The 12,128-nt window shown below is 38.4% G+C and overlaps 2 protein-coding genes across 7 annotated transcripts in view; one reads left to right on the forward strand and one right to left on the reverse strand.

Annotated features, from left to right (window-relative positions):
• LOC108749890 (pancreatic triacylglycerol lipase-like) overlaps window positions 1-4,704 on the forward strand; it is a 38,851-nt gene extending 34,147 nt beyond the window's left edge. For 2 of the 3 annotated variants that reach the window (XM_018488916.1, XM_018488907.1), the window contains 4 exons: window positions 928-1,359; window positions 2,575-2,701; window positions 3,803-4,018; window positions 4,592-4,704. In XM_018488916.1, the coding sequence (XP_018344418.1) occupies window positions 928-1,359; window positions 2,575-2,701; window positions 3,803-4,018; window positions 4,592-4,694 (878 nt within the window). In that variant the 3' untranslated portion in view covers window positions 4,695-4,704. The remainder of the gene's footprint in view (window positions 1-927; window positions 1,360-2,574; window positions 2,702-3,802; window positions 4,019-4,591) is intronic. The other variant, XM_018488924.1, reaches the window with a different exon arrangement.
• A 1,404-nt stretch (window positions 4,705-6,108) lies between these two features.
• LOC108749869 overlaps window positions 6,109-12,128 on the reverse strand; it is a 9,877-nt gene continuing 3,857 nt past the window's right edge. For 3 of the 4 annotated variants that reach the window (XM_018488885.1, XM_018488879.1, XM_018488894.1), the window contains exons 3-11: window positions 11,324-11,462; window positions 10,445-10,606; window positions 9,828-10,374; window positions 9,123-9,692; window positions 8,622-9,029; window positions 8,349-8,537; window positions 7,413-8,266; window positions 6,861-7,304; window positions 6,109-6,565 (exon numbers count right to left, since the gene is read on the reverse strand). In XM_018488885.1, the coding sequence (XP_018344387.1) occupies window positions 6,371-6,565; window positions 6,861-7,304; window positions 7,413-8,266; window positions 8,349-8,537; window positions 8,622-9,029; window positions 9,123-9,692; window positions 9,828-10,374; window positions 10,445-10,606; window positions 11,324-11,462 (3,508 nt within the window). In that variant the 3' untranslated portion in view covers window positions 6,109-6,370. The remainder of the gene's footprint in view (window positions 6,566-6,860; window positions 7,305-7,412; window positions 8,267-8,348; window positions 8,538-8,621; window positions 9,030-9,122; window positions 9,693-9,827; window positions 10,375-10,444; window positions 10,607-11,323; window positions 11,463-12,128) is intronic. The other variant, XM_018488870.1, reaches the window with a different exon arrangement.

A 12,128-nucleotide genomic window follows, 5' to 3' on the forward strand; every position in this document is an offset into this window, starting at 1 on the left:
ACGATGAAAAATTAGGAAATTCTAGTGATCAGAATGAAGATGACAATCGAAAGATGACAAATCTAGAATTACGAAAAAATTAATGTTTAATTTTCCAATCAACTAAGAACATAAAACACTTATAACTTGGTGAATGACAAGAATTCCGAAAATTAAGTTCGTCAATTTATAAAATCTCATGAAAACTTGTGGTAATTCAAAAACTTCTTAAAATAAAAAGAGAAATATCTCAATGTGTGAAAGCAAAAATAATACTATTACGAAGAAAGATATTTTGATTACACAAACAAGACCATAGTAGAATCTATTTTGGTGAGACCAAATAAAATTTTGGTTATCATAATTGGTTTGATATTTTATAGCTAGAATATTTGATAGATTTCAATATGAGGATTTATCTACTATTTTTAGTTGAATCTATAGGTCCGTTGCTTATGCTTTTTGCAGCTTCGCTTTCTCTCTCTTCAATGCCCAAGTATACATTTATCTCCTTTTAAGTGTAAAAATTTTTGGAAATTTCAAGCAAACGTGAACAGATTTAAAAAAAATTTCTAATGTATTCACTAGATGTTCTTTTTTTTTATTAAAAAATTATATTGATCAAACTAAATAATTTTAATATTATTATCAAGAAATTCTAGTATATTTAACAGGAAGAATTTAATCATGCTTATCTCGTAATTTATAGAAGAATCTTGCTTCGTTTATTTTCCAAGACATAATTGAATCTACTCAATTTTCAATTAATACGACCAGATTTTTTTCTTTCTAGATATAGCTTTATTTGATAAAATCCTTATTTATTAAACATATATGTAACAATATTATATTCGTCAGTCATCGTTTCGATAAATTCTCTAATAAATGGAGCTCCGTCGCGTTCCCATTGTGAGTCACATTCTCTAAACTAACGTAGTACATGGCAAGGCCTTCCAGGATATGGGATGAGCCAGCCTTGCGGGCACCTGGATTTTTATCCTAACAACGGCAAGGAACAGCCCGGCTGCACGGATCTGAGCGAGACCACGCCATCGCTGCCGCTTACCTTAATACGAGAGGGCCTCGAGGAGGCTTCGCGCGTCCTGGTCGCCTGCAACCACGTGCGCGCGCTCAAGCTCTTCATCGAGAGCATCAACTCCAAGTGCCAGTACGTGGCGCACGAGTGCTCGAGCTACGCGAGCTTCTTGCGAGGCGAGTGCTTCTCCTGCAAGAGCAACAACAGCCTGAGCTGCGGCGTGATGGGTTACCACGCGGATACCAGTCCTGCGCTGATAAAACGCCAAGCCATGGGACAAGATATCTCGTCCTTGTTGGGCTCCAAATTCTTCTTTATGACGGGCAAGGATGATCCGTATTGCAGTGAGTACGATATCTGGTGAAAGCGGTTGAGCAGATTCTGGAGGTCTAATCTTCCGGAGGTTAGATCTATTAAACCCACTCAATTATAAATCTCTCGGTCAAAAATGTCAAACAATTCAAATTTTCTTTATGTTACATCTGCAAATTTAGATTATTCTTAAATAATCTCTAAAATATACTGATATTCTTATATTTAAGACCGTCTTAAGACTTAAGATATTACGAATTAAGGAGGGCTGTATTACTATCTTAAGATATTACTTAAGACGATCTTAAAATAAGAACTGACTATGAATACTGGTCTTACATACATTCTTTTTTATACGAGTTATGTCATTTTGCTCAAGAAGAACACAAGTCATCATGACATCAAAATGACTCCAAAATGATGAATAAAGGTCATTTTCCAATCATTTACTTTTCAATCATTACTATTTTAATGTCATTTTAACGTTATTATGGTTTGTTGTTCCACTTAGGTAGTCCCTTGAAATTGATTAGAGAGCCTTTCAATTAACAAATGAAGAGCCTTTCAATTAAATGAAATGAGTCTTACAAATCCAACGTCAATAACTGTAATACTCGTAGAGTTTGTTAGCTCCGGAGGATTAAACGGTGTTAACGAAAATTAATTCAAACGCTATTTCTAGTACCTACAGATACATATAATCCACAGGTTGGCTATATAATCTTCGATATTAAGACTGCTTATACTAATGCTGATGAATTTTGACGTTATAAAATTAAAAACGATAACTATTAACTTTCCCAGTAATAATAACTGCAGCTTAAGAACATCGTCGAGATCATCAGCTTTCCATTACAATGTTTCATTACAATGCAATGTTCTCTTGCTTTTAAATAGGTATTTTGGTTGTACATCATAAAAGTGTCATACACAAGAAATATCGCAATCGCAATTAAAAATCTTGCCCGCCAAATATGAACGTTAATTTCGATCGAAATTTATTCAATTTGCCTGTATAGACGTCTGTTAACTTCTCGCCATCGATGCGAAGAGAAGAATATCTACTGAGCAATGCGGCTTTTCTCTATCGCGAAAGACACGACTTTCTCCGCGCGCGTACCGCGATAAAAGCAATAAACGGAGCTCCCCCTTTCTCTCTCTCTCTCTCTCTCTCTCTCTTTCTCTCTTCTCTCCTCCCTCGATCTCTCTTGAGATACTCTCTGATATCGATCATAATCACTTTTTAGGAAGACATTATAGAATTACCATCAACCTCGCCCGACCGCCGACCGCGGAGAGCTGGGTGCAGGGCTTCATGAAAGTCACTCTTCACGCCGACAAAGGCATGATACGCAACATGGATCTTACGCCCAGGTAAGTAATCATGCTGACGAACGTTATCGCTTCGAAAACCCACATTCGTCTATGTCGCTCTTGATCATGCGACTGCGAAGATTAATAATACAAATTAACCGCCACCCTGGTGAAAAAAATTCTCATTGGTCCGCATATTCATACTTCATTTGAATTGATAAATGTATGTATTTAGAATATAGTTTATGTTATGCGTATACTATACAGAAGAATTAATATAGACCACATATTGTATATTTTTAAGAATTTATCATGTCTCAAATTTATGAAAAATAAGTATCATGTCTTAAGTTCCTGAAAAATATCTTAAACCTTTTCAGATTTTATATGTTTTCTTCGGAAACGATGGACTGAGAAATTTTTAAATATTTCAGAATTTATGTATTTGAAATATTTTAGAAAAGATGTATATAGACTCCCAGCAAACCAGCTACTTTACGTGGAGAGAATTATCTTTTAAAATTCATCTTGAAAATATGATAGTTGTGGTACAATATAATATTTTAAAGAATTTTACCATGTAAACTTTAGTAAAATTAATCAAATTTATTTTATATTTTATTGTAGTTTTATTAATGAATAAGAGAAATTTACATAAAATTCTTCGAAATACAGTGTTGTCCCAGAACTACCATATTTTCAGGGTAAACTCTAAGAAAAAATTCTCTGCGTAACGTTATTTGTCGTCGTTTTGACGAAATGCTTTGAGAAAGTTCAGCAAACAAGCTGATATTATTTTTCGTCATTTTGACTTATACTTATTTACTGGACTTTCTCAACATAAATATATATATATAAAGGATTCTAAGAAAAATTTTTATCAGGGCAACTATATATGTATATTTAATTTCACACTTCGCACAACCGATGCTGCGTGATCGTAAACAACAAGCACACACATAAAAACGGAGAATATATATTCTCGCGCATATTCCGAGCGAAACCATCGATCGCGAGAGACCGACGTGTGCCCGTAAATTATTTTACGACCTGACTCAATCTCGCACTCGATAGCCCCCCCCCCTTTCCCCTCCCCCTCCACCACCGTCCAGCTCTTTTCTACCTGCCACTATTTTTTAACGGGCTATCCCTCCCCCGCAGCGGTTACATGAAACTGGAGCACGGATCGACCGCGCGGATGGTCGTTGCTCATCCGACCGGTTCCATCGGCAACATCGGTAAGATCCGACGGATTGAGCTCTCCTGGGTCTACGACATGGACGTGCTGCAGCCCAGGTCCCTGTGCTTCTTCTGGTGTAATGATCGTCTGTACGTTAACAGCGTCAAAGTGGATGCTATGGATCTTCCGGGCAGAGGGTGAGAAACTAGAGCGTGACAACTGCTACATTTAGCAGAAAAGTAGTTTTGCAACCGTTATAAGATAATATGATTAGTTTATACTAAATTCGGTAAGACATTAAAGACGCAAAAAACCGTCCGTATTAAAGAATCTTTCCAAATATCACAAAACATTCGATGAATATTCTCATAAAATACAAATATTTTTCGTAATATTTGAATCAAATGTTCTATAAATATAACATAAAATATTCTATTCAGATATTCATAATGAAAACATTTATAGAATGTTCCTTAACATATTCGTATAAAAATACGTAGCATATTCCATGAAACTTTGTACAAAATATTACGTATGTTCACAGAACATTTATAATTATATGCCGTTTGAATATACTATGAATATACCATTAATATTTGACAGTACTTTTAATATACATTTGTAGAATATTCTTAGAATATTTATAGAACATTCGCAGAAGATTTGTATGCTATCTGTATTACAAAAACTGCTTTTTCTGCTGGATGCAGCCAATAACGGTCTGGGATTATCTTCTTGTACGTACATACTTAACTTTGTTCCGCTTTTAGAAAACGCGAAGCGGATTTCTCCAGCAAGCTCTGCTCGGCTAGCAGGCAGGAGTACGCAGAGATCGCGAGCGGATCCACCGCCACGTTCGTCGACAATTGCTGACGATCCGTTCCGCGGCGGGAAATCGCATTTTGGGCGCGTCATATAATTACAAAACGCAGCTGCTACTATCCAGAGGCGGTTCTTGAAAGTCGGACAACGATGATGACGACGATAATGATGATGAAACGAAACGAGAGAATCGCGGCCCCTCGTAACCCTCGTAATTTCTTTCGCCGACAATATAGCAACGGGAGAGGCGGTTTTATGTACTTGTGCTCTCTTTCTCTATTTATCGCGATCTGCCGCTTTCTTCAAATGCGGCCCAACGGCACGAGCTACCAATTAGCACTTCTATCGACGAGACGATCTGACGCAACTCGCTGCTCTACACATCTGTAACCGAGTTCCTAGAGATCTGTCCCGTCGGCGAAGATTAGATTCTAATAACGCGATTGATTGCGAAAGCAGTTCGTAGGAAGAGAAATTCTTAGCGAATAGACGCCTAGATGCGAAATCAAAGCCGCGAGCGTGCTTCCGATAGAAAAGTTTAACTTCTCGCTATGCTTTTTTTCTTTTTGGTAACGATTCTTCAGTATTAGTATTGATCATTTACTATGTACATGTTGTATATAACAGTAGACGTAACGCATTAAAATTAATTTCTTATAGATGTGATTATCGCTAGAGAGTCTTGAGTGATCACTAATGTAAGGCTCGTATTAAGCCGATCTATGTATTATACATTGAGACACTTATTCTGTTTTATACGATGATATGATTATCGTATTGTCTCTCACAATACAAATATAACGATAAGTTGTGATATTCTCTTGCTTAAGAACTATAAAAAAAAAAAAAGATGCGCAAAATGCGGTGACTCAAAGACGACAAACTATACTGCTATTTGCTCATAATCTTTATAAATAAAATGTACAAAACATGTAATGAAAAGACAATTCTTGTTTATGACAAGAATACTCCGAGCTATTTTTTTTTATATCTGTATAGATTGTTGCATTGTAAAATAAAGTTTATTAGTTATAAGTATGGATACTATTGCACAAAAATAAAATGGGGATATTTTTATAAAATATATGTGAGATTTGTGTGTGTTCGTGGAAGTTTATGTAAAATGTGTTATATTTGTTCTTGGAGATCTCGGGGGAAGAAACACACCTGCGACTACAGCTTGCTAATCTTTCGCAGTGTTTACTCCTCGATAAAACGCTTTACACGTTAATCCGTCGCTTATACAAAAAGATTATCGCGGAGCGCAGCTATACACGGTAACACATGATTCTTTTCTTTTATCTTACACGAGATTCAACAATGATTGAGTAAAAAAGCCGTCCACGTTTGTTCGACGCGGTAACAAGGGATTGGTAAAATATATAATATGATATAATATAGCGATATACATAATATAATCTAATATAATCTCTAAAATCTGTTATATAACATAGAATCTGTATATAAATAATAAATAGGAAATAAGGGAGCAGGTTTGATCGATTAGCTTGGTAGACTTTAGCACTAAATTACCGTTACGAAGAACATTTATATAGGAGGACTATGGGGGAAAACTGGTGACTGGACAAACAAGAAGAGTGTGTGAAGATAAATTGAGAACAGTGAAAGAGAGAGAAAGAGATAACTAACAATAGACGTGACTATACAGCTGATTCATTTGGCATAATAGTCTAGAGCGGACTTTTTTCTAGGGCGATAGGATACGGTCAGTGAAGATCATCGACCCAAGCAGTGTCTAATGACTCGATGAGAGTACGGACGAAGGCCATCTCCTTCCGTGCATTCTCTAAAATTACCCGAGGATCTTGGGACGTACACCGCAATACATTCGGCGCCATCACCATCGCAAGATTATTGGCGTCCATTTTAGTACGGGCGACCACCTCGGGTCTAGCGAATATCTGTAAAGTTGTTTCAGTATCGTAGCAAATGTTCTCCAAAGACGTTCAATTCAATTTGATTCAATGATGTTGAATGCATGCTGCTCTTGGGTCTTCATACTCTCACCGTGCGTATAGCATTAAACGTTATTGTGTATATAGATTTATACTTCGTTTAAAGAAGCGTGATATTTTGTTCGATATAAACACAAATTTAGAATCACATGGTTGCACATCGCCAAGCGCACGGTGAAAATAATAGACAAATTTTCATTCGGCTTTCTCTTATCGATTTATGTATAAAATGGCCTCTTACCTGTAGGAAGCGTATTAGATGACACAGCACACGACGGTTAAGATCCGGTAAACGTTCAACAAGCGCAGCCACATTTGCCGCAGACGCTTCCGGATCGTCATGCCGCATGGACACGCATTCTACGTAGAAGGAATCCGGTATCAACGGCTCGTACAACTCGCGTACCCATAATTTCAATAAAGAGGCGGGTGCATGAGCATCCTGTGAAGCTGCCAGAATCGCCCCATCTTCAAACCTGTCCAGACAGGATTTCAACGCGCTGACTTCATCGGCGTCCGCGGACACCCGGAAGATACCCTCAGTTAGCGTGCCACCACGCACAAGCACTTGGCGCGTCAGCGTAGTCTGTATCCATGGTAACTCTCTAAGCGGGAAGCGGTCCCTTTGTAAAGCCATTACTTCCGAGAGTGTCGCGCCGAACATAGACGCGCGAAAGATTTGTATCTACGAGAAAAGCACAAAGGACATGTCAGAATATTGTATTATAATGCAAAGTGAATTAATCTGTATTCGGTAATTGATATTTTAGTAATTGTTAGTGCAATTTATTACCCTCGCTTGGTCGATATCTTCCACCGTGGCTTTGCGAGGCTGCCGTTTACCGTGCGCGCCGATTCGCTGTAATCGTCTACAGGCTACGGTCGCGTAATGACTGACTTGCACGTGTATTGGCCACTTGGCGACCTCGGGAAACTGGAAGTTAGGATCGCGATGCCTATTCATGTAGCCCTCCAGGTAAGGCTCGAACGTAGCGCTAGGCGGCACGAAAGCCAGACACACAGCCATCAATTCCCATCCGCGTCGCAGGCTTTCCTTTCGCGGATTCTCCGTCGTCTGCCGGCAGATCTGAACGTACAACTCATCCCGCAGAGGCGGCTTCGTGAACGCGGTATTCACGATATCCATGGCGACGCCGTCCAATGTCATACCAACATTTGCTTTGCGATCTCCCATATATACTTGAACCAATCGGAATAAATTGCAAGCCTCTCTTTTTAATAGTTTCTCACCGTCCACCATCGCAAGCATCGGTTGCGGAATCGGATCTTTCGACCAACTGAGAATGTCCCGAACGCTAAACTTCTTTCGAAATAGCAGTCTCAGTCCTTTTGGTCTGCCGCAATTCAAATTGAGATTGTCCTGTGCGTATTTTTCGATATCGCCACCGCCCGTACTGTCGTCTCTCCGCGCTTCCTCCAGGTCAGTGTTATCGACATTCGTTATACCGATACTCGGAGTTGAACTTACGGTGGGTACAGAGACCTGTCTAGTGGTCACTACGCTATCTCTCGCTTCCGTCTGAGACACGATATTTGGTGGTGAAGGCGGTCGCGCTTGCGGCCTTGTCAGGGTATCAGCTGTGGTATAATAAGTCGCTAAGCCCGCGGTATCGTAATTACCTAAATCTAAAAAACATACAAGATACGTCGTTAATTACAACTGTTTAATAAAAACGTATAACATTTTATGCTCTTCGAAATATCTCACCCGCGTAATGATCCTCAAGATATTCTTGACTGGAAGAATCGCCTTGATTGCTGGCCGCTTCGTCATCGGCGAATTGATCATCGGAATCGTCATCACCTCTTCCGCCAATACCTTCGCCTCTGCCACCTTCCTCATCTAAAGAATCTTCCCCTTCTTCTACTAATAAAGGATCTCCAAACTTGTAACAACCTATTGTGAATAAAAGAAGAAAAATAAGAAAACATATTCTATCGCACAAAATTTGCAATATCATAAAAATTTTTTATTTATTACCTGATAATTTTGCTTGTTGAAGAATATAATGTTGTAACGGTAACAGATGATCAGCATCAGCCAGAAGGTTACCGTAAAATGGCGATGGCGGGGGACTGGGATTTCCATTACTTCTTTTCTTTTTGCTGTCATCTCCTTCAGCGTGACCCTCAGTTTCTTCACCCGCGGCACTATTACTGCTGCTGTTGCTGCTGTTACTACTGCTAGTGTTACTACTGAGTCTCTGTCTAGATTGTTCGTGGGTTTGACTTATCATCAAGTAACGTTCGTGCATAGCATCGTCGTCTCGTTCTCTCCTTCTAGCTTGCTGCTGTTGTTGTTGCTGTTGCTGTAACTGTTGCTGCATCTTTTGTTGCTGCTTTTGCTGTTGCACAAAACTGTAACTACGACCCAACGGCTGCGGCACACCTTGTAAAATAATAATTACTTATGTATTGCAAAAGATACATGCACATATATACAGGAAGGTGGCGAAAGAAATATAAAGATTATCTTGCTTACTATCCAATGAGTTATTGCACGCTGTGTTTCGCCTATACTCCTTCTCCCTATCTCGCTCGCGCTCTCTCTCCCGCTCTACCGCTTCAAGACCTCTTTGTTTTGAAGAATTACCGCTATGTACGCCAGCAGATCTGCCGAGACTCTTGGCAGGATCGTTTCTCTCAGATAACATTGCACCATATACGTCCCTGACATTCGCTTCCGAAAGCGACGCGGAACATCCATGATGTCTTCTACCTATGCTACCTGTACCATCCTGCGGCTGTTTATTCATGTTTCTCGAGTGCATGGAACTCGGATAAAAGCTTGGCGGGTTCGTCTTGTCAAGACTATTGACTCGTTCCCGATGATGCTGCTGCATTTCCCGTTCTCTATCCCTATGGTAACGATTGCCACTCTCCATTAAGGAACCATACTTCTCGCTCTGTGATTTGTAACTATGGCTAAGTTGAACCTCAGGTGGACGATATGGTGGCATTTCCTGCCTGAAGACTCGAGATTCCATCAGAGAATCGCGATATGGCGATGTACTCGGTTCAGGACCATACGAGCCTCTACTACTTTCTCTGCCTAAAATATCGAAAAATCAATCGACACAAAGAAAGATGTGCGCGCGCGCGTGTGTGTGTGTGTGTGTGTGTGGCTTGCATATAACAAATAATTATGGCAAAAGCATAAAAACATAAATATATTATACATCCTTACCATTTTTACTTTTGTCTAGGTCCAAGTTTCCAGCCCTACCTTCGCGTTGTGGATCAGCAAATGTCTTCTTCTTAAACAGGGGTGTACTGGTCGAAAGCGACAGGCCCAGTGGCGGTGGTTCTCCTACTAACGATACAGATTTCTGATTTTTCACACTTTCGAGAGTCCCGCTCTTGTGGCATCTAGTCTCCAGAGTGCCACTACTGTGCTGCCTAGGAGAGGATTGTGCGGTGTTCACCGGCGTTTGCGCGGCTGAACGATGATGATGCCTATGCGGTGAGTCCAACAAACGATAACCGGTCGACTCCAAGGAGGTTCTACTATGCGAAACGGAACTGTCGCTGGATCTACCAGAATCCTGTGAATGATTGTGTTGTCTGTTACGTGTCGTAGGTACATCATGGTGCCTGTGATGCCTGTTATTGTGATGATGATGGTGATGATGATGTCGCCTCGCGGATGGAGACGGAGAAGGAGGAGAAGTCTGAAGATCAACGCCAACCGTAGAAGTTCGTGTTTTATTTGCACTACCAAGAGAAAGAGCTTGCTACGAGAAAAAATGTAGCCATGTAAAATCTCAAAATATATCGTCTAATCTTTCAGAAAATTAAATTTACCAATGTCGGAGTGAGATTCGTATTTTCCTGATGGTTGAATCGTGTCGATCGACTAACTGAAGGAGTTTGCGTCTGCGTCGAAACAGATTCTTTCTTTCTCGGCTCAGTTACCTTTTGATCGGATGTGCTACCGCTTGCAGGTTCCGTATTCTGTTTTAGCGTCTATACAAATATAAGAATTTATAAATAAATTTACGGATTTTTTTATTAAAACATAATTATAAGTTAATGATAATTAATCGCCAACATTAAGCTTCTCTATATATAAAATGTAGGAGAATAATAAAAAAAATATGTTTTATAAAACGTATGACACAAATAGAGAGTAATTTATAATGTTATATTTAATTGTATATATTATAGTAGGTAAGTGTCATAGAATATAAGTTTTCCGGAACATCTGGCAACCATATTTTTGTCAAATCTAAAATGTACTAATAACATTATCACGAAAGAAGTTCCATGATAGTACTGTAGTATAATGTAAACCAGAGTTTTTTCTCCCTGCTGCAAACGTCTATTTATAGCTGAGAAGAGAGCAGACGCGCTTGCACACTTATATCTCCGTCACTTTAAGATACACGAGTTCTGTAACGTACGTTATTCCAGAGAAACTCACAAATCATTACACACATCTATGAATATGTATACACTTGCGCGCGTGCGAGAGGATATGCGGAACTCGCAGATTTTATGTGATTCATAAGTAAGTATAGATCCCGGCAGATACCCCAATGAGAGGCACGATCTTATCTGGATTTTATCGGTACTTTGAACGCACCGGAGTATCTCAATCAATATGTGACTCACATCGTAGCACCAATATTGTATAAGAAACGTGTTAAATGAAATCAAACGATATCGAAATGTTTATTTTACCTGAAGTTTCGCCAACGGTATGATGTCACAGTCTGTCGGGCGATGCCATACGGTCTTCTGAGACGTTGCATTGTAATAATAAAACCGCGAGGTATTCTGATCGAATAACTCCCACCACTGATTGTTGTCCGTCTTTTTCCTACAGATTATTAAACGGGACGTGTACTACATATTGTGATAACTGACGACTTAGTACTTTCTCTAAGACAACTTTCTCTAAAGTAATTACAATAATATCACTTTAAAATAATTACCCGATACGTATAATACAATTAAATTAAATGGATAATTGAATTTAACTTTAAATTATAACTTTAAAATAAAAGTTAATTGTAATTAGGTCTTACATATTGATCCAACTTTGAAAATATACTACCCGCCGGTGATTTAAAAAAAACCTATATAGATTTATTGCAACAAATATTTCGAGACTAATTTTTTCACGAATTTTCAGAAATATCAAATAGATGCAGAAAATCTCTGACGAAAGAATTTTTACAATATTTCATATTTGTAAGAATATGTCATATTTTAAAAATTCATAAAGATTTTTGAAAAATACCTCTTCAATTTCTTCAAATTTTATAAATTTTCTTCAAAAAATATAGAATGAGAAATCTTAGAATATTTCAGAATACTCACACATACATAAAAAATACTTTAGAAAAAATATAGACTTTGTTAGCATTCTGACAAATGTTCCAAATTATATAAAAAATTGAAGAAATTTATAAAAAGAAAGTTATAAAATTATACAGAAATTCTTAAAAAAGGAAGAATTTAAAAAAAACTAATTATATATAGA

Source organism: Trachymyrmex septentrionalis, unplaced genomic scaffold, assembly GCF_001594115.1.
Source record: "Trachymyrmex septentrionalis isolate Tsep2-gDNA-1 unplaced genomic scaffold, Tsep1.0 scaffold11, whole genome shotgun sequence".
NCBI classification, from domain to species: domain Eukaryota; kingdom Metazoa; phylum Arthropoda; class Insecta; order Hymenoptera; family Formicidae; genus Trachymyrmex; species Trachymyrmex septentrionalis.